The sequence below is a fragment of the Labeo rohita genome, chromosome 20, assembly GCF_022985175.1.
Source record: "Labeo rohita strain BAU-BD-2019 chromosome 20, IGBB_LRoh.1.0, whole genome shotgun sequence".
Classification (NCBI taxonomy): domain Eukaryota; kingdom Metazoa; phylum Chordata; class Actinopteri; order Cypriniformes; family Cyprinidae; genus Labeo; species Labeo rohita.
In genome coordinates, this window is record NC_066888.1 from 12,392,064 (window position 1) to 12,416,759 (window position 24,696).

Below are 24,696 nucleotides of genomic sequence, written 5' to 3' on the forward strand. Positions count from 1 at the left end.
TGAATCACTTAACCAATCTGTTTATGAAAACCAAGTATTTTAAGATTAAAATGAGTCTCATACCTTATTAAAACCTGAAAAAAAAAAAAAACTGTTTTTTTTGTGAAATATTATTACAATTTAAGAAGCCATACTCCTACAATATTTGTTTAAATATTTATATCTACTCTATATTTACATTTAGTAGTTGTTTTTTAGTTGCTGTTTTTTTTTTTTTTTTTTAGTTCACTACAAAGATTCATTCAACTTTGTTTAATGAATAACTAGCCTTATTCTGCCAGTGTAATGAATGAATCATTGAATGACTCACTCAACTGATTTGTTTTGTAAAACAAAATATTTAATAGTTGGGTTTAGTTTTTTGAATCTGTTTACTACAAAGATTAATTTGACTAGGTTTAATGAATCATTAGCCTTTTCCTGCCAGTGTAAAGAGTGAATCATTGAATCACTCACTCAACCAATCTGTTGATAAAAAAAAGATTAAAATGAGTCATATGCTTTATTAAAATCTGTGTTCCTACAAATCTACTAAGAGACTCCAGAAAGAGTGTTTAAGTATTAAAAGCTTTTTCCCCGCAAATGAAAACACGGTATATTATAATTGTCCTCCATTTGGTCAGCTGTGAAAGACTTTAAAGGAGGACAACGGCCAATAGCCTAAATGAACTAAGAAACAACATCTATATATCATTTTAATATATTTATAATTCTTCCTCGTCTCTCTTTATGTTGTGAACGAGTCTGAATCAGTATCTGAAGGAACGAACATGTTCCTTCACATTCCGTCAGTCAGCAAAGGATTCATTTGCTGAAACGATTCGTTCACAACGATTCAAAGCACCACTGTTGTACAGCGTCTCCAAATGTAAAAGCTGGACGCATCGTTTATTTGACCTCCACCACACTTACCACATACGTCGATCCATTTTCATCGGAGCGGACCTCCGTCTCGGGGATGGAGAAATGCATTTTCTGCTGTAAAACACTACAAGTCCTTGACCAAGTTGAAAATGCTGTTAAAAGCGAGTGTGTTCGCGGAAAGCCCTCGGTGTTGGTTTGCTGTCATGCAGGGACCAAACTGAATGACGGCGAGCTACACTCGCTCTGATTCCCTGTGTAGTCCTCTCCAGCCCAGAGCTGAACTGTCCCAGAAAAGTTCTTTTTTGCGACGTGGATTAAATTAAAACTTTCTCAGTGTTCAGGGCTGAACTTTTCCAATAAACATCTAAGCAGCAGCCATGTTGCAACTGGAGGTAATTCCACGTTCATTGTCGGCAATTTATGGCCAAATCTGTCTTCTCACTTCCTCGCCCACCGAAAAAGAATGCAGGAACCGAGTCTGCAAAACACACAAGTGTCGTCGCAAGGCCCACGATCCAATTAACTTTCAGATTACTCCACGTAAAGGTGCTCCACGGTTGTCTACAGCCCCCGCTCTACCTACATTGGTACATACGAACGAGTATGGAGAGGAAGCAAATGAAGAAACTGTTTGTCGCAGCATGCATTTCGAGATAACGATACTGTGCTCCAACTTGTTAGGGCGTTAAGAACACATCAGTCCGCATTGTAGCGAAAGCTTTCAGCACTATAGATGAAGCTGCTCTGCTGTAACGTATTCAATATGTATCTGCGCTCTACCGAAGCATTGCAACAGTCTGGATCAAACCATTCTTCAAGAGCGGGGGGGACGTATTGCGTAAAAATGTTCATTTGAGATCCTTTGGCACGAACAAGTCGCAAGCTTAGCTTGTAGTAAACAATCTCTTCATTACGACATAAACTTATATGTAAGTGTTTAAACACAGTGCTAAGTTTAACATTTAAATGGCCTCAAAAATAACTGTGATACAAGCAAAACAAGAGGTTAAACTGTATCAAAGGATATTTAAATATTAACTAATGTTAAAACAGTTCTCAAGACAGCAGGTTAAACCGTCTTTTTTATCTGAGGTATTTAACGCCCCCGTAAGTTTTTGTTTTTTGTTTTTTGTTTTTTGTTTTTTTTTCTTCAGAAAAATGGTCTCTGAAAGGAGGTGCTTCACTTTCAGCAAATATTTACTTAAGGTCAAAAATATGATATTATATATGATATATATATCCTGTTATGTCTAGTGCGTTTTTGCAACTTTATAGCAAAAAAAATTCTAACATTTATTAATAAGCAACAATGGTAAGGTTGCCTAAATTAATTTAATAGGACACCTTAGTGGTGTTGTGGTTAGTCATGTTATTTTGAAGTTATGGATAACCTTATAATCCTATAAATTACACAAAAATATGTATTTTATGTTTTTACTTACAGTAACTTACAGTACGTAACAGCTGAATGGTTAAGCTTGACAAATGCACACAACGCTAATTCGTGTAAAATTTACAGGGAATGAGATTTTTTTTTTTTTTTAATTAATTAATTCATTATTTTTAAGCGTCTGATCTGGGGCAGTCCAACATCCACATTTAAGGGGGGATAAAGGCATTTTTGTAGCCAAACTACTTGTTGTTATGCGAGGTTAGTTTCATGTTTGATAATATTTAATTAAACATTAAGTAATTAAACAACAGGGGTTGCCTATCATGAATTAAAAAATCGTGAAATGTGCCTTATTTTGAATATCCAGACTCAATATAAACGGCGACGGTATGGCGACAAAGATCTGTATCAGTTCAATAACGTGCATTGTGTAAAAGCAGCCTGTGTTTTCATTGTTTCGTCTCTATTGAAATTTTACAGTGTGAAATGCAAAATATTTGCGCCGCCTGGTTGTCACGAATGGGGTCGCGGCCCTTGAACGTCACATGATGATCATCGAGTCACATGACTTTGTTTTTGGCGAAAATGACAGCTAGCATTACAGCATCTACTGTGTATTTATGTTGTGTTTTTATTGTTTTATTTAGTGTATATGCCGACAGCCAAGATACTGACGCACAGGTGAGACGATTCACTATGAATTCAGTCGCTGACTTTAATGAAACAATATTAAAATGCTGCAGGAAACAAGTTACATTGTTATCATCTTATCATCGCTGTTGTAAAGTAAAACAATGCATGTTGTTTCATAATATTTTTAAAGCTCACTTTTGTTTTCGCTAGTTATGTCAAATGTGTCAAGGGACTGTACGACAAGACAGTCCTGTCTGGGATTTCTGCCTAACAAAAGGCTATATTAGGGGACGCTGCTGTTTTAGAAACAATACCAGCAATGTAGACACTATTATAGGGTAAGAAACTTTTTTTCTAGCATTAAATTATGCTATTTATTTTCTATGTATAAATGTAACTTCTGTATTGTTTTAGGCTGGATTTGGCAAACTGCTCTATCAGTCATGTAGAGCACCTGTACAATTCATCCACAGCATTCATAATGTACGTACCATAATAGGTTTTATCATGGTAATATGTGATTTTTTTTTTTAATTGAATATCTAACTGGTATCACACTATATTTTCACAGAGATCTCTCCGACAATCCGGTCTCCAATCTGAGCGATTTCATATTTCAGGGTTTCAACCATCTTACCCAACTGTAAGTTATGCATGAGCCCTGTATATTATGTTTATTACATTTAATTCAGGGGTTTTCACGAGGGAGCTGCATTGGAGGTAAAATACATATACAGTGTATTTAATACATGTATATATGTAAAATAAAATATATAAATAAATAATATGTAAATAATACATCTAACAGTATGTGCAGTGGGGAAAATTAATAATGTAACTACAAGAAAAACTAAATATTTTCAAAAAAAAAAAAAGCATATTTACGATCGTACATAATATAAATTGGGTCTTTATACATGAAAATATATAGCTGTCTTTTAAATTTTCGGATGGCAGTCTTTTTTAACAAGGATGAAATTCAACCATTGCATTTAAAATATCTAAAAGTTTGAATATCCTTGATTTAAAGGAAAAGTCCACTTCCAAATCAAAGATTCATATATAATTTACTCACCCCCTTGTCATCCAAGATGTTTGTGTCTTTCTTTCTTCAGTCGTAAAGAAATTATGCTTTTTTGAGGAAACATTTCAGGTTTTTTCTCCATATAATGGACTGCTATGGTGCCCGAATTCTGAACTTCCAAAAAGCAGTTTAAATGCGGCTTTAAACGATCCCAAATGCAGTTGTAAACGAGTCCAGCCGAGGAAGGAGGGTCTTATCTAGTAAAACGATTGGTTACTTTCATCAAAAAATACCATTTAAATACCTTTTAATCTCAAATGCTCCCTCAAGTCAAGGGAGAACATGAGACGGGAGTTTTTCGACATACCCTAACTGTCATGAAACGGAAAAAAAACAGTCCAGGCAGAGTAAGACATGGATTTGACATTTAAAAAGTATTGTTTCGCTAGATAAGACCCTTCTTTCTCTGCTGGGATCATTTACAACCGCATTTGGGATCATTTGAAGCTGCATTTAAACTACATTTTGGAAGTTCAAAATCGGGGCACCGTATCAGTCCATTTTATGGAGAAAAATGTTGAAATGTTTTCCTCAAAATACAATTGCTTTACGACTGAAGAAAGAAAGACATGAACATCTTGGATGACAAGGGGTTGAGTACATTATATGTGAAGCTTTGCTTTGAAAGTGGACCTCTCCTTTAAAACTAAACTCAGTAAGGTACCTTATTAAATCTTTACTTAGTTTACTGCCCTCAAAACTGGAGTGTCCAGGGGGCAATGCATCATGGGAGAAGGTTGAAGTGAAAAACAATGCCAGAGTCTGCGAAGGACAGAAAAATATTTGCAACCAGACAGCACAGATGCGTAAGTAATCAATAAACTGGCATCTCAGTCTTCAAAATATAAAAAATCATGCCTTTCAATGCATTTCTTGATTATGGTTTGTCTTTTCAGCTTGGGATTGCCCTGAAAACTCATTTTGCAGCCCATATGGACCAGGGTTCTTTGAGTGTAGCTGTCTGCAAAATTTCCATGGATATAAGTGTATGAGAGAGGTGAGACCTCTGTCAGTTTATCCCAAAAAAGTTGGCAATTACTCCTATATTGCACATGTTCATTATTCTTTAACAATTGCAGGGCGAGTTTCCTATAGCAAAGGTGCTTGGGATACTAACCGGATCTACAGTTGTGGTTTCGTCTTTACTCTGGTTCACACAAAGACGAAAAGCCAAAAACACTTGAGTTTTGAAAAAAACTGACTGTTGGGCTGACAATGCATCAAGCTTATTGAAAATGATGCAATGGATGACCAAGCCATTTGATACTGTACACTGGATCAGGATAGTTAACCATCTGTGGAACATTGGAGATTCTTAGATTTGCATGACTTTTTTTTTTTAATTAACAAGTTTGTACACAAGTTGTGATTGTTTCAGCTTGTTTTGACTCTCGAGGTCCTTAAATCTTTTTATTTATACATTTTATGAAAGCTTTCCTGAATACTGACACATTTTCACAGCCTTGACAAGGCTGGTCTGTTAAGGGGAAAACTGACCGTAGACTGACCTCGCTGATTGTGTTTGGAGGGCAGCCACATTTCTGACAGATGTTTTGACTCTAAACAAGTCGAAGTGAAGCACTAAGATTTTTTTTAGCAGTGATTATGAAGGACAAATATTTTGTGTTGCTTTAAGATAAAAATTATCTTTATTTTTAAAGATAGTGTTTACTTTAAAATTATAGTGTTTTCGATGTAGAAGACAATTCATTTTGCAAGGGATGTGGAAATAGATGTCGTAGAACCGGTGTTTGAGAAAAATGTAGATTGTTACTGTCACACCTGCTGTTTACAGATCATGTTATATATCCGAATTGATGAAACTGTATGCTTTTCTGCTGTTTCATCTGCTAATATGAGATATATAGACAGACACACTATTAATAGAATACTGAAATGCATAAATGACATTATGCAGGTTTTTGTCAATGTATTATTCGTGGTAGGGAATTCAGCATGTACCTCGGCAGCCCGGTACATAAAATAAAGATTTGACAATATCACAGAATCAGCCAACAACTGTTGTTTTTTTTTTTTTATCTAAACCATTTATTTTTCCGTAGCATTTCCAAGGTTTAAGTAATATAAACAAAACCCCTTATGCAACATATTTAGCTTTTGCATGGTTTTACACACATTTGCACCATGTTCTTTTTCCCTTTTTCCAAATCTATGAAAGGACTTCGGCAATAGCAACTATCCAGAAAGGATGATAGATGTTTCTTATGTTTATGTCTATGCACTGACCACCATGAGGGACCAAAACTGAAAGCACACATGCTTTATTGACACTTTCTTGAATTTCGTGGATCTGACACAAGAATGAAAATCTGACATTCTTGATCTTGTGTACAAGAAGTCTAAGTACTAATTTGCGAATTTTCCAAAGAAAATCTCATTATAGGTGAACCAAAACCAGACTGCGTCATTTTTTTTAGAAACTGGAATTGGACCAGTTATGCAATTCGAAATTAAACGGACCGGGCCAGTGAGGACATAAACAGTGGTTTTATTTGAAAAGCTTGTTCCTTTTCATAGATATGTTTATTTTGTGCCAGAAGCCCCATGTACACAGACTCAAGAGGAAAGCAGAACCGTGTTTGTCTGCTCTTCACTGATCTACGTTCTTGACTCGCAGTACCACAGGCACAGAGGTGCAGGGGATCATGCCCAAGTCAGTGATCACAAGGTCCACAAAGTCCGGTGGCGTCACGTCATACACCAAGTTCAGAAGCCCCAGTGATTTAACAGTCTGCCAGTTCTCTAGGTGGGTCTTCCCATTTCTGGTCACAATCAGGTCATCAGGATCATCTGTAAGAAAAAAGGTGAATGTTTTTAAGTGTATAAACACCTACGTGTGTGTTACTTATCCATCTTATTCTTCACTGCAGAAGTAAGCCTATGGGCGAGACTTCCAGTTTGTTAGCCGCAAATGGAAATAACAAGAAGAAGTGCGGTAAACAGTAAATCTGTTTGCATTACAAACCAGTGTGTTCATAATTAAGACAATTAATACTTTAAAATAAATTTAAGATACACCAATTTGCAATATCAGCCAGTAAAACAAGTTTTGTAAAGCTAAAAATAGCTGGATGCAGATGAGATCGAAAGCCAAACCCATAAAATTTACACTCTTACCTGAAAAATAAGGTGGATAAAATAAAACAATAGTAAATTCACCAAACAAGCTTAAAAATCACAGAAGTTACCTAATTCATTGGATACAAAAGAGTCCGTCTGCACTCGTTCACAGAACTTGTAGGTCTCACAGCAGACCAGCACTGGTACATTGTAGGCCTTCGCTACCAGGGCAATTTGGGAAGTTCCCACACGTGACATCACATATCCATTGGCAAGGAGTGCGTGGGCACCAAGAAATACCTTGGATACCTGGAAAAAAGAGTGCAGAGTCCAAGTTCTGATTCAGCATTCATGACAATGTTTTTAATGACATCATAAAAGCCAGTTAACTTTAGTGCAATCACACTACCGTCAATGTTCCCTCTAAGTTGCGCATGTGCATAGTCGCGCTGTTGGGAAAGCCATTTGACTGACGAACCGCTATAGAGTTGGAACCAGTTAATGCGGTTTACAGGTTTCATAAAAAAATAGATTAAACTCTGTAGAAATACTTTAATGGTTGCGGATGAAATAGATCAACACGAGAGCTAACGCAAATGCATGACGTGAAATAAAAGTTTTAAAGAGGAGTGGCTTGATTAGTGGAAATAGCGGATGATGGGAGGTAACAAAACCTTGAGATATTTAGTCACACACAGGTGTAGTAAGTGCCAACTCTAGTAACATGGGGATGTTTTAGATAACTGTAAAAGGATTTACATGTTCACATTTTTAAAAAATATTCATTGAAAATATTTGTTTTATATATTATATTCTATGCCTAATAAATAATTGACCGCAAAAAGAGAAATCATGAGAAATAACTGCTTAATTTGTTCATATTAGCTATATATTATATTGTATTATTATAAATAATCGAACTGTTCTCTGTGATATGACTTTTTAATAGAATTTCTTGGTACGCAACACAGCAGTGTAAAAAAGTTCTCTCAGGTAAACTAAAATGTGCATTATTTAGTTGCATCAAGGGTCAAATCAAATATAAATAGAACTTAAGTTTAAATTTGTGTGTGTGTGTGTGCGCCGTACAGTTCTGGTATAAAAAATGTTTTTGCTCAGGTGGCTGAAATTGCTCAGCAAGAAAAAAAAACATTAGAGGGAACATTGACTACTATTTAAAGGTTTCTCTTTTTTTTTTGGAAGGAAATTAATACTTTTATTTAGCATGTATACATTAAATTGATCAAAATTGACAGTAATGATATTTATCATAGATTTCTAGTTTAAAAACGCTCTTCTTTTGAGCTTTCTATTAATCAAAAAACCTAAAACACAACAATTAAGGATCATGTGACACTGAAAACTGGAGTAATGACTTCTGAAAATTTAGCTTTGCCATCACAGGAATAAATAATATTTTGAAATATTTTGAAACAGAAAAAAATTCCACAATTTTTCTGTTTTACTGTATTTTTGATTGAATAAACACTGCCTTGGTGAGCACAGGCAGAGCATTTTTAGAGCACAGATAGAGCACTTTTTTATAAATATTAAAAGAATCTTACTGACCCCAGACTTTTGAACAGTAATGCATACTATATTTTGTTTAACACAACAATCTAAACATTCAGAACCTTGCATTGCTATATAGTCATTTGAAATAACACTGTAATTGCCCTAAAGGGATAGTTCATCCAAAAATAAAAATTCTGCCATTAATTACTTACCCTCATGTCGTTCCAAACCCGTAAGACCTACGTTCATATTTGGAACACAAATTAATATATTTTTGATGAAATCCCAGAGCCTTCTGACCCTCATAGACAGTAACACACCTGGCACATTAAAGGACATTGTTAAAATAGTCCATGTGACTATAATTTTATGAAGCTACAAGAATGTTTTCTTTATGCACAAAACATTCTCATAGCGTCATAAAATTACGGTTCAACCACTGATGTCACATGGACAATTTTAACAATATCTAAATGAGGGTGAATAATTAATGACAGAATTTTCATTTTTGTGTGAACTATCCCTTAATAAAAGTGTACTTATCCTTAATAACAGTATATTTGTATAAATAAATGCACACCCATAAATAAATGAACAGCCTATGCTGTTCTAAACTCTACAGTGTTCTTGGAGGAGAAGTCCACTTCCAAAACAAAGATTTATAGATAATGTACTCACTCCCTTGTCATCCAAGATGTTTATGTCTTTCTTTCTTCAGTCGTAAAGAAATCATGTATTTTAAGGAAAACTTTTCAGCATCTTTCACCATATAATGGACTGATATGGTGCCCTGATTTTGAACTTCCAAAATGCAGTTTAAATGCAGCTTCAAACAATCCCAAATGCAGTTGTAAACGATCCCGGCCAAGAAAGAAGGGTCTTGTGTAGTGTAACGATCGGTTATTTTAATTAAAAATAATATGTCAAACGCTCGTCTTGTCTTACTCTGCCTGGACAGTTTTTGTTCCGGTTCATGACAGTTAGGGTATATCGAAAAACTCCCATCTCATGTTCTCCCTCAACTTCAAAATCGTCCTATATCGCTGTTTTACCTTTTTTGTTAAGGGTGTTTGATCTTCTTTGCATGTTCACTTTGCAAAGACTGGGTCAGTACTTCTGCAGTGATGTAGGATGATTTTGAACTGATTTCTGAAGTTGACGGAGAAAATACGATTGGACTTTTTCGACATACCCTAACTGTCTTGAGCCAGAACACAGAGTTTCAGGAGAGCAAGGCAAGACGAGCGTTTGAGATTAAAAAGTATCTAAACTGTATTTTTTTTATGAAAATAACTGATCGTTTCGCTGAAGCCGCATTTAAACTGCCTTTTGGAAGTTCAAAATCGGGGCACCATATCAGTCCATTATATGGAGAAAAATGCAGGCATGTTTTACTCAAAAAACACTGAAGACTGCAAACACTTTCTTTACGACTGAAGAAAGAAAGACATGAACATCCTGGATGACAAGGGGGTGAGTACATTATATGTGAATCTTTGTTTTGGAAGTGGACTTCTCCTTTATTGAAAGAGGTTCAATTTGATAAAACCAAGCAGTTATCTTTGTCGGCTCTTTGTTCTATTAGCAGCACCACTTCAGCTGCTACTGTGTATTTTTAAGAACGAAAGTACCAAACCATAATTAAGCTGTATTTTTAGCTACTGCTGATGTCACACGCATAATCAATCCTTTGAAGGTACATGCACTTTGGTGAGAAATCACCTTACCTCACAATGAGCTAAAAATAAAATGTGCTTGCAAAAAGCTTTACTGAAAAGAATGACTCACTTCAGGCAGAATGTAGGACAAGGCAGATATGAGCACATAAGTACAGCGGATGCCTTTCTTCACCAGACGCCTCAGCGCCTCTCTGCCCTCCAGTCTGGGTCGACTGTCCACAACTATGACTCTGAACTTCCTCTGCTTTTCAAAAGCTTCACACAGAATGTGGTTGACAAGCGAAGAGCTGGAAAAAGACAAGAATGGCACTTCTGAAACACTTCTGAATGTATTAATCCAAACTGTTACAGGATTACATAAATTCAATGAAAAATCTTACCAGCCATAAACAAGAATGACATCTCCATCACTTATCTTCTCAATAGCGTACTTAGAAATGGCTTCAGAAGCCAAAATGATCTTCTCATTTATGTATTTATCAATACAACTCTGCAGTCTATTTTTCGCCTAGAAATTCACAGGAATAATATTACATGTAAACGTCTGTAAACTAGTGACTCTGAACTCTTTAAACTCACTGTGAATATACTTACCTCTTCTTCTTTGCATTGACTAGATATATTTGAAATTTCCTTCTTGATGTATTTGATAGCATTGCCCATGCTGGCTGAAAGGGGCCGACACTGGCTGAGAAAACTGCAGGTGTGAAGAGAATTTGCAGTGTTTGTTAAACATCTGTTTCTATGTAAGATCAGGGTTCAAATAAAATACATCTACATCTGAGCTCATGCTGTATCAGTTTTCACAAGAAAGAAGGTTAACCTGATATAGGGCGACAGCTTGTTCACAAGGTCCCTTGACAACTCCTCATTTGGAGGTGTGCTGTAGTCTTGAATAACCTATAAAATTGATTTAAATGTTAATTAAATCCAGAAATGAAGAACCTCTATGCATTTTATAGGTTTTATTATGTATTACCTGTTTAAAGGCATGTAGTAGGGCCACAGAGCGAGCATTGGATCCTGCTATAATGCCCTGAGAGTACTGGAGGCCCAACCGAACAATGGATGGGTGAATAACTGTGGCTGGGATGCTACAAAAAAAAACATATCAAATAATGTCAACAAACTTTATTACATACAGATGCAGTTGTGTGCGGTGATGTTCTGAAATGAAGTTTTTTTTTTTTGTTTTTTTTTAATTCAAATCTAAATTCATGTCCCAGGCACATTTGCTTGATTAAATAAACATTACTTACACTATCAGACATAGGAAGAAAAACTATTTATATTCTACTTATTAAAGCCAAGTATGAATCTCTTCAAATTAGTGTTTTTAAGCATTTTACATTTATTCTAAAATAGTAACTTAAGGCAGTAACAATATACACAATCTATTTTATTTGTTAACTTACGTTCAGCTATTCTTTTTAATAGTTAACTTTTAACTATTTTTTAATTTTTCAGATCATCAGTCATCAAAGCTCGGTATATACTGGTCACAGACATGGAGATCTGCTTTACACTTCACCCACAGATCATGTTTTCCTGCCATTTTAGGTCTTATATTGACCTAAAAAGTGGTGATATCCAAGTGTGTGAGTAGTTTACTTTTTAAAGTTATATTTTGTAATATTTGACACTTCAATGGATACTTTTATTTAGCAAGGATGCATTAAATTGGTGAAAAGTCAATAAAGGCCTTTGTCCCAAACTTTTGAACAGTAATGTATTTTATGTCAAAAGACCAAGAGGAAAAAAATGTCTGTGATCTAACCCTATTAAAGGAGAAGTTCACTTCCAGAACAAATTTACAGATAATTTACTCAGCCCCTTGTCATCCAAGATGTTCATGTTTTTCCTTTTTTCAGTCTTAAAGAAATTGTGTTTCTTGAGGAAAACATTTCAGGATTTCTCTCCATATAATGGACTTCAATGGTGCCTGAGAGTTTGAACTTCCAAAACGCAGTTTGAAACAGCTCAAAATGATCCCAGCCCAAAAAAAAGTACAATTTATATATATTTTTTTAACCTTACATGCTAGTCTATTCTAGCTCTGTGATGTGCATGCATACTCTGTGTAATCCGGGTCAATACAGTTAGGGTATGTTGAAAAACTCCCATCTCATTTTCTCCTCCAACTTCAAAATTGCTCCAGAAGTATCAACCCAGTGTTTACAATGTGAACGTCACTTATCATCACTTAACGTCACACAAAAAAAGGGTAAAACAGCAATGTAGAGCTAGACAAGACGACCATTTAAGGTTAAAAAAAAGTATATAAATTGTAAATTTTTTTTTTTTTTTTTTTTTTTTTTAGAAAATAACCGACTAGATAAGACCTTCTTCCTCAGCTGCGATCATTTAGAGCCCTTTGAAGCTGCATTTAAACTGCATTTTGGAAGTTCACAGGTGCTATAGAAGTCCACTATTTGTTCTGGAAGTGAACTTCTCTAAAACAGAATTATATCTTATGTAGTGTAGAAGATACATTGTTTACAGTACCTGATTTGCTGGGTGGGAGGGTGTTTCCGGCTGTATTGGTGTAGATGTGAGAACAGGCTGACCTTGTAGCCATAATCTGACCTCAAAGGAACCTAAAAGAACAGTGAACAACAACACTGGATGTGAGTATTTTGTTCTCTCAAGGACAAACATTCTGGAGGTCACATCCTCCCTCCTCAGGTCAAGAGCTGAGGCTGCAACAGAACACTGTGCATGAAGACAAACATGACACAGATGTGTACAAATGAAGAAGGGCTCCACAGTAGACTTTGAAATCTATGCTAGTGTTATAGATCTACACCTAATAACAAAAAAATAAAATAAATTAAGAAAAAACTAAATACATTCAAAAGTTCACCCACATCTAGCTCATCACATGAACACAATGAAATGATAATAACCACAATGAAATCACCTCCAGCAGACATTAAAGCCAGGAAGAGTCGATAACTTTCACCAAGAATAAAAAAAACACATTACACAGAGAAAGAATTCAACAATACACTGCACACAGAAGTGTGGAGCCAGACCTTGACTCCAGTTAAATTTAAACCGCATCCCTGCCCTGACTTCTGTAAGACATGGGAAGGACCTGGGTTAAAAAAATGCTGCAAAATGGATGTTAGAAAACACCTGGATGAATCCATCATCTGTCAAAGGGCAGAAATCAGACAAGAGGCAAAACATGACAGTGTTGATTTGTCTCACCTGCTGTCTCTCAAGCTTTTTGGCCAACTTCTTCAATGCGGCAGGGTCGTCCACCTGAACGTGCTCCGGTAACCTTTTCAGAACTAACAGGAAATAGAGAAAGGAAATAAAAACAAGGCTGTGCAAAATGGCAAAACCACTCAGTAACTGGCTCTATCTGAATAGCAGTAAAATATAGGCACTTCTTTTACAATGGTGGGTACTTTTGCTCACGTAACTCATGAAACATTCCAGACTGACATTTGGCAGGAAAGGACCACTGTTTGTTTAATTGTATTTAAAGCAATTAGAGCATTTAAAGGAGAAGTTCACTCCCAGAACAAAAATTTACAGATAATTAACTCTCTCCATATAGTGGACTTCTATGGTGGTTGCTAGTTTAAATACAGCTTCAAAGGGCTCTAAACAATCCCAGCCAAGGAAGAAGGGTCTTTTCTAGCAAAACAATTGGTTAATTTCTTAAAAATGTACAATTTATATACTTTTTAACCTCAAAAGCTCATCTTGTCTAGCTCTGCGTACGCTCTGTGTATTCTGGTTCATGACAGTTAGGGTACATCAGAAAACTCCCATCTCATTTTCTCCTCCAACTTTAAAATCATCCTACATCGCAGTTTTACCTTTTTTTTTGTAAAAGGTGTTTGACCCTCCTTACACGTTCACTTCGTAAACACTGGGTCGGTATTTCTGCAGCGATGTAGGACAATTTTGAAGTTGGAAGAGAAAATAAGATGGGAATTTTTCGACATGCCCTATCTTTATTGACCTGGAATGCAGAGAGTACACGCAGAGCTAGAAAAGACATGCATTTGAGGTTAAAAAGTATATAAATTGTAATAGAACCATAGAAGTCCACTCACTATATGGAGAAAAATCCTGAAATGTTTGCCTCAAAAAAATTTTCTTTACGACTGAAGAAAGAAAGACATGAACATTCTGGATAACAAGGGAGTAAGCAAATTATCTATAATTTTTTGTTCTGGAAGTTAACTCTTCTCCTTTAAGAGAAGAGTTTTAAAAACATTAACAAGGTTCCCACACCTTAGTTAACTTCAAATTCATGGACCTTTCAAGGACTTTCCAGGTCCAATTCCCCTTAAATTCAAGGACTTAATGTGGGGACACATTTCAAGTGAGAGCATGGTTACATCGTGTTACCTTGTACAGTTTCAGTGTGTCAAACACAACTATGCAAAAAAGCATTTTTTTCCTAACTTCACAGCCTGTTTGTTTCACAGCGTGTCTGTAAAACACTGAGGTACCATCGTGTGCGTGAACATCATGGCAATGGACAACTCAAAGTGCCTCACGATGGAAACACTTAACGTGCTTTAAGTGTTTCCATCGTGAGGCACTTTTACAACTATGCAAAAAAATGCTTTTTTAGTTGTAAATGTGTTTAACAACATAAATCAAGCAAGCTAGTATGCATAAGCCACAAAGTGTTGGCGAAATAACACATTAGCAGACCAGAGGGAATAATATGAAATTTTTTCCAGAAAACTTCTTGCACAAAATAAATTCAAGCAACTTCAAGGACCTTTATGTATGTATGTTTATTTTCAAAAAACTCCAGGGCCATGAAATTTTCTTTTCAGATTCACAAACTTTCAAGGATTTCAAGGACCCGTGGGAACCCTGCATTAAAAGAACACTCCACTATTTTTAAAAATTCATTTTCCAGCTCCCCTAGAGTTAAACAGTTGAGTTTTACTGTTTTCGAATCCATTCAGCCTGTAGCACTTTTAGCATAGATCATTGAATCTGATTAGACCTTTAGCATCTCGCTCAAAAATGACCAAAGAGTTTCGAGATTTTTCCTATTTAAAACCTGACTCTTCTGTAGTTACACCGTGTACTAAGACTGAAGGAAAAAATAAAAAGTTGCGATTTTCTAGACCGATATGGCTAGGAACTATACTCTCATTTTTGAGCGAGATGCTAACGGTCTAATCGGATTCAATGATCTATGCTAAGCTATGCTAAAAGTGCTACTGCCAGACCCAGAGATCGGCTGAATGGATTCAAAAATGGTAAAACTCAACTGTTTAACTCTAGGGGACTTGGAAAATGAGCCCATTTTCAAAAAAAGTGGAGTGTTCCTTTAAATAATAATATCATCCCCAAACAATGAAAAAAAATGAAAATGGCTGCAAAAAATACTAGAATGACTGATTACATTTGTGCCACTGTGTGAATGCCCAAACATCCCACCCTGGAATAATCTTTTATGAAGCCATGAATTACCTGGCTGAAGCTCATTGGGAGTAGCTTTAGGCTTGCTGGAGGCAGATTGCTGCCCTCCTTCTTTCTTGCCCTGTTTTGATGCCCGTTCTGAGTCTTGCCGTGCCCGACGCTCTGCTCGCAGCTCTGCTTTACTCTTCGCAGGCTTCTCTGCAGCCGCAGAAGATTCAGATGGAGATGCATTTGCAGGCACAGGGGCTGCTAATGAGATCAAAGGGTCAAACAATTAAAAAGCACCCAAAAAACAGACATTATTTAGAGACTTGCGGCTGTGTTTAAACCTGGCAGGTTTGGTTCAATTATATATATATATATATACACACACACACACACACATACACACACACATGTCAGCAGCACCACACGCATGCGGCTTTGGTACTCACATGAACAAAGAAATTGTTGAATAAAGCCGTTGTTTTTGCCTCCTTTGCTCACAAAAAGTATTCTCATAGCTTCATAATATTATGACTGAACCACTGATGTCACATGGACTATTTTAACATTGTCCTTACTACCTTTACCTGTACTGGAATTAGTTCACCTGTTTCGAGTCTTCAGGTTTTTCGAGTGTTCGTTCATCTTATGGGGCTGTCATGTGATGCTGATTTTGCTCAAATTAACGAAATGACTCGTTTGAGTCTCGTTCATTTTGCTGAACGAGACTCAAAGGTCCGAGTCGGTAAAATTATCTGAACTTCCCATCACTATTACGAATCACGTCTTCGAATCACCACAAGTTCATCATCTGTGTACTCCAGCTCAAAATATTGTTTTGCTATTTAAGACCCTTCTTTCTCAGATGGGATCGTTTAGGGCCCTTTGACGCTGCAATTAAACTACATTTTGGAAGTTCAAAAATCGGGGCACCAATGAAGTCCATTATATGGACAAAAATCCTTAAATGTTTTCCTCAAGAAACATAATTTCTTCACGACTGAAGACAGAAAGACATGAACATCTTGGATAACAAGGGGGTGAGTAAATTATTTGTGAATTGTTGCTCTGGAAGTGGACTTCTCCTTTAATAAAAAAATCTCTTAAATTTTATTCTGAAGATGAACAAAGGTCTTATGGGTTTGAGTAATTACTGACAAAATTTTCATTTTTAGGTGAACTATCCCTTTAATATTACTCTATTATGTAATATTAATATTATTTCTCAATCAGAAAGGAAAATTATTAAATACCCCCTCAAAAATATATTTTTTGTCCAATTATCCCAATTTTAATCAAAATTAAATTAGTTCTAATCAACTTTGCAGGAACTGTTTTGAAGCAGTACCTTTATGTGCTGGGCTCTGTGTGACAGGTTTTGACGGAGCTGGTACAGATGTTTTCTCTTTCTCCTTCTCCGGAGGACCCTTGTCATCCTTTTTATTCTTTTTATGCTGCTTCTTCTCTTTCCTAAGACGCTGCTTTTCTTCTTTGGTCATTTCCTTACCTTCACTCTACAGACAAAAAGAGAAGAATCACAGTTCGCATGATTTTAAACAACTCTGTGTCACTGTAAATGAACAGGCTGTCTCTTAAAAACCTAAGATGTGTAAAATGCTGTCCAGGTAGGCAGCTCACTAGGTTTTGAGACAGCCATTGTGTTGTGAAATTTCAGAAATTGTACAGTTAATTAAATACGAATATTGAGACCCACCTTTGCTCGTAAAATGTCTTGCGACTTCCCATCTTCACCTATGACAGACGTAAACATATATTTAAAACGTATCCACAGCTAAAATTGTTCTTTATTTGCATAAACTCTAGTGGCAGAAGATACTAATAAACTGAGAAGGCAGTATACGTTTGAATTAATAATGTCTGTGATGAAAGAAATCCTCCTGACACTGACTTTGCAGTGTTATTTCATCATGCTGGCTCACTCGATCTTTACCAAATTAAATAATGTTGCACAGAGGATCAGTTCGTCTTGCAAACACACCCAGTTACACATGCAAACAATAAAAAAACGTCGCAAACGTGTCTATGAGGTTTGATTTCAATACGTGTTCCAAATAACACAACCTGCATGATGTAATTTCCACTATACATATGTCAACTCAGCTGTGTCATGGCAGTGACGATCAGCGGCGTAAACAGCATCAACACGAGCTCTCTGTTAACGACTACAAACGGCTGTTTACGTACCTGTTTAATTTAGTAACAGCACATCTTTCAAAAGTTTCAGTGTGTATATTTTACCTGTAGCATGGTTGATGCTGTCAGTCTGTCTCCCAACCGAGTCCGCCATGTTTCATTTCTTCGTGACTTCGCGCTGGTAAACTGATGTGAAAAGCGGTCGGGATGAATTACGCCGCCCTCTAGCGATTGAAAGGAGCGAACTGAATTTTCTTTCTTTTAATGTATCGTTAATGAACGTATGTATCCATTGATTCATTTATTTGTACAAGTAAAAATAGTGTAACAGTAAAATAACGAGTGCAGCACTAAGTTTGAGAAGGTGTTTAGCTTGTCACAACGTGTCCAAACACCCTAGATGAAAAACTTTCGGTCGCCTCTTTTATGAAACAGATATAAAACAGTCGCTTGCTAACCCGTTCTCGTCGTGCTGAAGAAATAAAAAAAGATAAAAAAAAACGAAAAGGTTATTGTCAGAAGTGGGATTCGAACCCACGCCTCCAGGGGAGACTGCGACCTGAACGCAGCGCCTTAGACCGCTCGGCCATCCTGACATATTGCACGTCCTTACGTCATCACGTTAAATAGTAATAACGCAGTAATAGCGTCGTTTTTGGTGTTTTTAGTAGTTTTATGCGTTACTATAATGTTGTTTGTGACTTATGATTAAATTACATAATTAAGGATGTTATATTAAATGACTTTAAAGTATTTAAGTTATCAATAACTTGTAAAGAGTTAACTGAAAGCGTCCTTATTGAATGAAAAACCGTCACTAACAACACTATTTCAATACATAAAACACTAAAAACGACAAACCGTGATGATCACCTGCTTAATCAACGGCAAAAAGCTAGGTTCCCTCTTAATGACTATAATAAACGCATATTGGCTAAGTTTTTTAAGCTACTTCTGTATTTTACCTGTAGCATAGTTGATGCTGTCTAGCTGTATTCCATCCGAGTCCGTTATTTCTTTTCATAGCAACTTTTCGCTAGTAAACCGAATCTAAAAAGGATTTGGGAACAACTACGCTCAACAAACTGTTTCCTTTCACTCCAACTAATATAAAGTGATGCATTCAGTACTAACGGAAGACTTTACATCTTCGTTTCGAAGCGCTCCAGAGCCCTCTGCTGGTCAAAGAAACGTAAATATAATGCTAAAGAGCAACATTCTAGACACAAATGTTTAGAAATTAAGGTGTAAATATTCATTTATACAAGGGATAGTCTCCATTCTAATATAATGTTCATGTGATACTAATGTAATATTAATGCTTCTGTTATAATGCTAAATACAGCTTGCTTGTTTCTGTAGGCTGTAGGCCTACACCTCCACAGAACACAATTTCCTCTTATATATTCATAAATACAATTTATTCATAAATATTTGACTGAAGATTGACTCGAATGAAGAATGAAGTAATCCGGTGAGCTGTGTAATAACGTATTTTATATAAAAGCTCTACAAATCTGAATGAACAAGAGGCTTATATTTCACCAGTATATAGGAAATTTTAATCAGTTGCATTGGTTTCTAGTGTGGGTAAACATACACTGCAAATCGTGTAACATCCAGTGTAACACATAGAACATAAACATCTTAGTACACATACAAATATCTTAACACTTAATACAAGGTATCTTAAATACACTTAAATATGCCAAAGCACTACCAGGACACAAAACGCTAAGGCCTAAGTGGAGGGATGGAAAGGCCACTCATGTCAGTCTGCCAGACGCAAAGCTGACTGAAAACAGAAAACAACAGAGTGGCCGTGACTGGGAGTTGTTTTGTGTTGTTCTCCATGTCCTATTCCATGACCTGAAACAAAAACAGAAATCAATGTTACTTATCTAAATAAATTACACTGAGAGTAAATTTGACTTGGCAAAACATTTAGGATGATTATATGAAAAAACATTTAGCATTCAATCTTAAACTTTAAAGTTAGTACCTTAAACCAGCCATGGAGCTGCATCTCCTCCAGAATAAGTCTCCGCTGTGGATCCGGCTGCAGACAGGAGCAAATCATCTGGCAGCATTCTGTTCAAAAAGATGAGAGAGATGTCTGACTTACTTAGATTTCAAATTGCATACTTTTATATTTAGAGCTCAAACTGTCAATCTTTGATGAAGATCTCACCTTGTGACAGGTCAGGGTTGGACCAGTCGTTCTTACTGATCACGTGCAGGTCTTTATCATCTGGATAAAACCCGCACACCATCACAAACAGCAGGATCCCTAATGACCAAACTGTCGCTGGCTTTGCGTGATACCTGTCGTCGACATCAAACTCCGGTGGGCAGAACATTTTTGTGCCTAGAGGGAAGTTTTTGATATTTAATGCATTTCTACAGCATGTACATCAGGACGTGCTTCAGTGAGCTAAACAACCTGTTAGCAAATCATAAAACATACCATTGAAGGCCACGTAGGCAGAGTCCATCATGAGCGCGCCACACCCGAAGTCGATCAACTTCACCTCCAGTGTGTCTGGGTTCACCAGGAGGTTCTCCATTTTTATATCTCGGTGGAAGACCCCGCGCTCACAGCAGATGTTAGCAGCATGAATGACCTGCCGCATAAAATGTCGTGCCATCCCCTCATCGAGCCTTTGCCGGAGCTTCACGAAGTTAAACATGCTCATGCTAGGCATGGGCCGCTCCAAGACCATGACATAGTGGTCCGGGTCTTCCTGCCAGTCCAGCAGTTTAATTATCTGCGGGACACTGGGGCCCTTATTGGCCATGAGTGTTAGTCCGATCTCTATGGGGAGGAGTTTGGGATGACCAGGCTAAAAGAAAGAACACATGATGTTTAGTTACAGGTGGTTTCTTAAATTAACATCAGTATGTTAGAAATGGAAAACAGTTACTGAGAAGCAATAATATAGAGAGTGCAGAGTACTCACAACTCTTATATACTGCATATGAGGCATCTTTTCGGCAATTTTCACAGCCACCTATACAACACAAACAAAGAATTAGCACAGAGTCATGAATACTTCATTCCAGTCATGAATTCTGAACAGGTATGGAAAATTATGTTATTAAAAAGTTGAAACCTTAAGGCCATCCTTGCAGCGAGTTCCTGCATGCACACAGCCGTTGCCTCCTTCACCGAGCTTGTGGGCGAATTCATATCGCCAAAAAATGTGGCCTATTAAAAGATAAACAAATGACGTTAACATATAGTACATTTTTATGCATTCACTTTTATGCAATAATATTTTCTAGGTCTCATATATGTATTATTCTTACTGTTGTCCGACTCCACCGCTTCATCATCTCCAGTGGAGTTAACTGGACTGTGGACGTCCTGAGGTTGTAGGACGTCCTGCTCCAGATGTTCATCAGCACCGGAGAGGACTTCAGATATTGAAGCTTCTCCTGGATCATGACTGTCTACAATTTGTTGTAGAGAAATCTGGTCTAAAGAGAGGAATACCAATAATATGAATCAAATCTGCTAAATAATATGTACACATATTTATTTACGGTCACTTTTGAAAACTGTGAATATGTTTATTATGTTTTTGATTATGGCAGTAAACTTACCCGTCTCCAGGTCTTCTTCTTGGTCATCTTCAGAGGAACTAACTGGAGCATCAACATCCTGAGGTTGGAGGACGTCCTGCTCTGGCTGTTCCTCAGCACTGAAGAGGACTTCAGAGACTGGAGGTTCATGAAGATCCTCTTGAATTGAACTAACTGGAGTGTGGACGTCTTGAGGTTGTACGACATCCTGCTCCAGCTGTTCCTCAGCAGAATGGAGGACTTCAGATACTGGAGTTTCTTCTAGATCACGAATCTCTACAATTTGCTGTAGAGAAGTGTGGTCTAAAAAAGGGAATACTATTAATATGAATCAAATTAAATAATATATTACAATATATTGTTCACTCAAATTAGTGTGGTTCTTTATTTACGTTCACTGTTGAAAAACTGGGAATGTGTCTATTAAGTTTTAGATTATGGCAGTAAACGTACCCGTCTCCAGCTCCTCTTCTCGGTCATCTTCAGAGGAACTAACTGGAGCGTTGACGTCCTGCTCCAGCTGTTCCTCAGCAGAATGGAGGACTTCAGAGACTGGAGTTTCATGAGTATCTTCTTCAGTCAAATTAACTGGAGTGTGGACGTCCTGTGGTTGGGGGACATCCTGCTCCAGCTGTTCCTCTACAGCAAGGAGGACTTCATAGGCTGGAGGTCCTTCATGATCATTGTTCTCTACAATAGTGCGTTGTAGAGAAGTCTGATCTAAAAAGGAAATATAATTAAAATTAGTAAAAAAAAAAAAGGAAAAAAAAAAAAGAAAAATTAAATTTCCTTAGACAATGTAAATCTATTTTTTCTGAATTAACGTTCACAAATATTTACTGTTTTAGTAATGACACCTAAAGCTATCTTATATATTTATATAATTTAATATCATTTTAAATTTTTATTTTGTTTTTAAATACAGCTACATAGTTTATATTTATTTTTATACATTTTTAGTTATTCAGTACATCAAGTTAAATGAAAATGAGAAATGCTGCTTCGGCAGCTGAAATCATTTTACTTTTTATTTGATTTAATTTCAGTTTATCTGTATTTTATTTTTAACGTAATGAAAATGACTTTCATTGTACTGGTTATCTTATATGCTAAAAATATTTTAATTCATTTCATTTGTGATCTTTAAACTCTCACTCTTAAAATGTTTGGTGTGATAATGACAGTTTTTTTTTTTTTTTTGGTTCTGGGCCAGTGATTTTTTTGTTTTTGTATTGTGTACACAAGAACGACAAAAGTTTTCCTAATTAAGGAAACCCAATTTACTAAATTCTCTATCATCGTGTGTGATTTTACCATCGGTAAGGCTCCGATAGGATTCCGCCTCACTCTGGTTCACTTTCTCAGCTTTCGCCAGATCGTATTTTCCAGCTCTTCGGCGAAAAAAGTGAAGAAAAGATCTCCAACAACTCTTCTTTTTCTCTCGTCTCCCTCCATCATTTCTCCCTTCAGCTATCTCATCAGCACCACCAGGCGTCTCATCAAGGGGATGAGGATGGATTTTGGCCGTGATGGGAGTGCATTTGAGCAGCACACAGGGTTGGGGTTCGTGTGCACGCTTCATTTCACACGTTTTCTTTGGTCGTGAAAACAGTACCATGATAACACAATTGCTTTTTCACGCTGAAAACAGACTAATTACTCCGAAACTTCAACCAACAAAATGAGCTAGCAAATTCCAAGCCTATATCAAACGCGAACGTTCTAATTGGAATGTGATGTCACATGGGGGTCACCGCTGGAATGATTAGAATGCGTGGAACTCATTTTGAATAATAACATTCATGTCTAATGCCATAACATCATGTGTGGTCTGTTTGATAAGCCTATAGGATATAATTGTCAAATAAATAACTAAAATATTATTATTATTAATAATAATGATAAATACAAAGAAATATAATAAAATAAATTTCTGGGAAAATCTATATACGTTACACTATATATGTTAGCAAAATTTTTTCCTCAAATATTACTGAGACATTTTTGTATATTTTAAACAACATTATAAAATAGTTTATTTTTATTACTATCAAAGTTGCCAATTGTTTTATTACTATCAGTTGTTCAATTGTTGTAATTCTTTTACAAAATGATGGCCATGAGTGTAAGGTTCTTTGCCTATTTGTGCTTTACAAATGACCTAAAGTTTCTGGGTGTGTATGTTTACTAAACAAATTAAATGATGTGTCAAAACGTAATAGATGTACATGCAAAGATTTATATATATATGTATATATATATATATATATATATATATATATATAAACTGTTTATTAAAACAGAGCCCAAACAGCTTATTAAACAGTTTATTAAAACAGTAATACATTAAACACAATAAAGAACATGTTGAGTTGGCATCTCATCACTTCAATTCCACCTCAGGATATTTGGTGAAAATACCTTATTTTATAAGATAAAAACTGAGTACACAGTATACACATTAATACATTTTTGTACAGTTAACTCCAAATTCAACACTTGTTGACTTAACATTAAAAAAAAGCTAATATGGGATTTTGTTATTATTATTAACATTATTACTATTAATTAATTAATTAAATTTGTGTGTGTGTTACGTGAACAATCATTTTTTGGACTGTTTTCACTTATAAACACTGCTTTATCTGTGCTTGGAATTGTGTGGGTCACTTGTGGATTATTAAGGTGTTTTTAGTAGCCGTTTGGACTCTCATTCTGATGGCACCCATTCACTGCAGAAGATCCATTGGTGAGAAAGGATGTAATGCTAAATTTCTCCAAATCTTTTCCTGTAAAGAAACAAACTCATCTACATATCTATACACATCTATAATGGCCTGAGGGTGAGTGCATTTTAATGTTTTAGTAACATTTTTGGTTACTTTTGACTCCTTTGATATTATGTTGGGTTGAATTATGATGCAGAACCAGTTGACAACCACTGTCTTACACAATTACTGAATGGTTTAAGAATGGTTAGAGACAGGTGTCTGCCTGCTTCTGCTGTACTGTATCCAATGAAACCAAACAGATAATTCCAGACTTTAGGTATGTTCCATAAACATTCGGAGAAGGAGTGATCTTCATCCTGGAGGAATCGCTCTTCTCATCCAATCTCAAAACCTCTGGTAATCGCATCTCTTCTCTGTTTGTTTGATACACTGCAGTGTCTGTGATGCCTAAAAGCACTTGCCCTGTAAAAACACTGCTTGTCAGTCTCACACACACACACACACACACACACACACATCATGTTGGGCTTCTAGGTTTTATGGACACATTTCATAGACATAATTGTTTTATAATGTACAAAC

The 24,696-nt window shown here is 36.2% G+C and overlaps 4 protein-coding genes and 1 non-coding gene across 10 annotated transcripts in view; 1 reads left to right on the plus strand and 4 right to left on the minus strand.

Moving 5' to 3' along the window:
• Positions 1–1,677, minus strand: part of snx17 (sorting nexin 17) — a 44,966-nt gene extending 43,289 nt beyond the window's left edge. For all 4 annotated transcript variants that reach the window (XM_051138110.1, XM_051138109.1, XM_051138108.1 and 1 more), the window contains exon 1: positions 913–1,677. In XM_051138110.1, the coding sequence (XP_050994067.1) occupies positions 913–972 (60 nt within the window). In that variant the 5' untranslated portion in view covers positions 973–1,677. The remainder of the gene's footprint in view (positions 1–912) is intronic.
• Positions 1,678–2,801: 1,124 nt separating this feature from the next.
• Positions 2,802–5,982, plus strand: atraid (all-trans retinoic acid-induced differentiation factor). Its single transcript, XM_051139054.1, has 7 exons — positions 2,802–2,938; positions 3,101–3,228; positions 3,305–3,373; positions 3,462–3,533; positions 4,659–4,780; positions 4,871–4,971; positions 5,054–5,982. The coding sequence occupies exons 1-7, from the start codon at positions 2,822–2,824 to the stop codon at positions 5,156–5,158; spliced, it is 714 nt and encodes a 237-aa protein (XP_050995011.1). The 5' UTR covers positions 2,802–2,821; the 3' UTR covers positions 5,159–5,982.
• A 20-nt stretch (positions 5,983–6,002) lies between these two features.
• Positions 6,003–18,056, minus strand: eif2b4 (eukaryotic translation initiation factor 2B, subunit 4 delta). 3 transcript variants are annotated; one of them, XM_051139052.1, is made up of 14 exons: positions 17,903–18,056; positions 17,358–17,395; positions 16,992–17,157; positions 15,710–15,904; positions 13,463–13,545; positions 13,285–13,326; positions 12,755–12,846; positions 11,229–11,343; positions 11,073–11,149; positions 10,844–10,946; positions 10,630–10,757; positions 10,359–10,536; positions 7,184–7,364; positions 6,003–6,785 (listed from the first exon to the last, which is right to left on the minus strand). In XM_051139052.1, the coding sequence occupies exons 1-14, from the start codon at positions 17,949–17,951 to the stop codon at positions 6,586–6,588; spliced, it is 1,647 nt and encodes a 548-aa protein (XP_050995009.1). In that variant the 5' UTR covers positions 17,952–18,056; the 3' UTR covers positions 6,003–6,585. The 3 variants fall into 3 exon arrangements, with proteins under 3 accessions (XP_050995009.1, XP_050995008.1, XP_050995010.1); XM_051139051.1 differs by having other exon boundaries at positions 15,710–15,907; positions 17,903–18,051; XM_051139053.1 differs by lacking the exon at positions 13,285–13,326 and having other exon boundaries at positions 6,004–6,785; positions 15,710–15,907; positions 17,903–18,038.
• Positions 18,057–18,310: 254 nt separating this feature from the next.
• Positions 18,311–18,393, minus strand: trnal-cag (transfer RNA leucine (anticodon CAG)). Its single transcript has one exon. It is a non-coding gene; the product is annotated as a tRNA-Leu (tRNA).
• A 1,253-nt stretch (positions 18,394–19,646) lies between these two features.
• On the minus strand, positions 19,647–20,808 carry LOC127183461 (serine/threonine-protein kinase pim-2). The gene is made up of 5 exons (XM_051139523.1): positions 20,758–20,808; positions 20,265–20,640; positions 19,989–20,165; positions 19,800–19,888; positions 19,647–19,666 (listed from the first exon to the last, which is right to left on the minus strand). Exons 1-5 carry the CDS (start codon positions 20,782–20,784, stop codon positions 19,655–19,657), a joined length of 681 nt encoding a protein of 226 aa, XP_050995480.1. The 5' UTR covers positions 20,785–20,808; the 3' UTR covers positions 19,647–19,654.
• Positions 20,809–24,696: the final 3,888 nt, after the last annotated feature.

Bases quoted from the DNA above. Each gene is read 5' to 3' on its own strand.
- eif2b4 (XM_051139051.1), bottom strand. From the start codon at position 17,951: ATGGCGGACTCGGTTGGGAGACAGACTGACAGCATCAACCATGCTACA. The intron at 10,947-11,072 runs GTTAACCTTCTT...TCACACCTGCAG, and splicing joins AAGCTGTCGCCCTATATCAG to TTTTCTCAGCCAGTGTCGGC. The intron at 10,537-10,629 runs GTAAGATTTTTC...GTCTTTTTCCAG, and splicing joins GTCATTCTTGTTTATGGCTG to CTCTTCGCTTGTCAACCACA.
- LOC127183461 (XM_051139523.1), bottom strand. From the start codon at position 20,784: ATGCCTCATATGCAGTATATAAGAGTT. The intron at 20,166-20,264 runs GTATGTTTTATG...ACTTCCCTCTAG, and splicing joins TGCCTACGTGGCCTTCAATG to GCACAAAAATGTTCTGCCCA. The intron at 19,889-19,988 runs GTGAGATCTTCA...CTTTTTGAACAG, and splicing joins CAACCCTGACCTGTCACAAG to AATGCTGCCAGATGATTTGC.
- atraid (XM_051139054.1), top strand. From the start codon at position 2,822: ATGACTTTGTTTTTGGCGAAAATGACAGCTAGCATTACAGCATCTACT. The intron at 3,229-3,304 runs GTAAGAAACTTT...GTATTGTTTTAG, and splicing joins AATGTAGACACTATTATAGG to GCTGGATTTGGCAAACTGCT. The intron at 4,972-5,053 runs GTGAGACCTCTG...TAACAATTGCAG, and splicing joins GATATAAGTGTATGAGAGAG to GGCGAGTTTCCTATAGCAAA.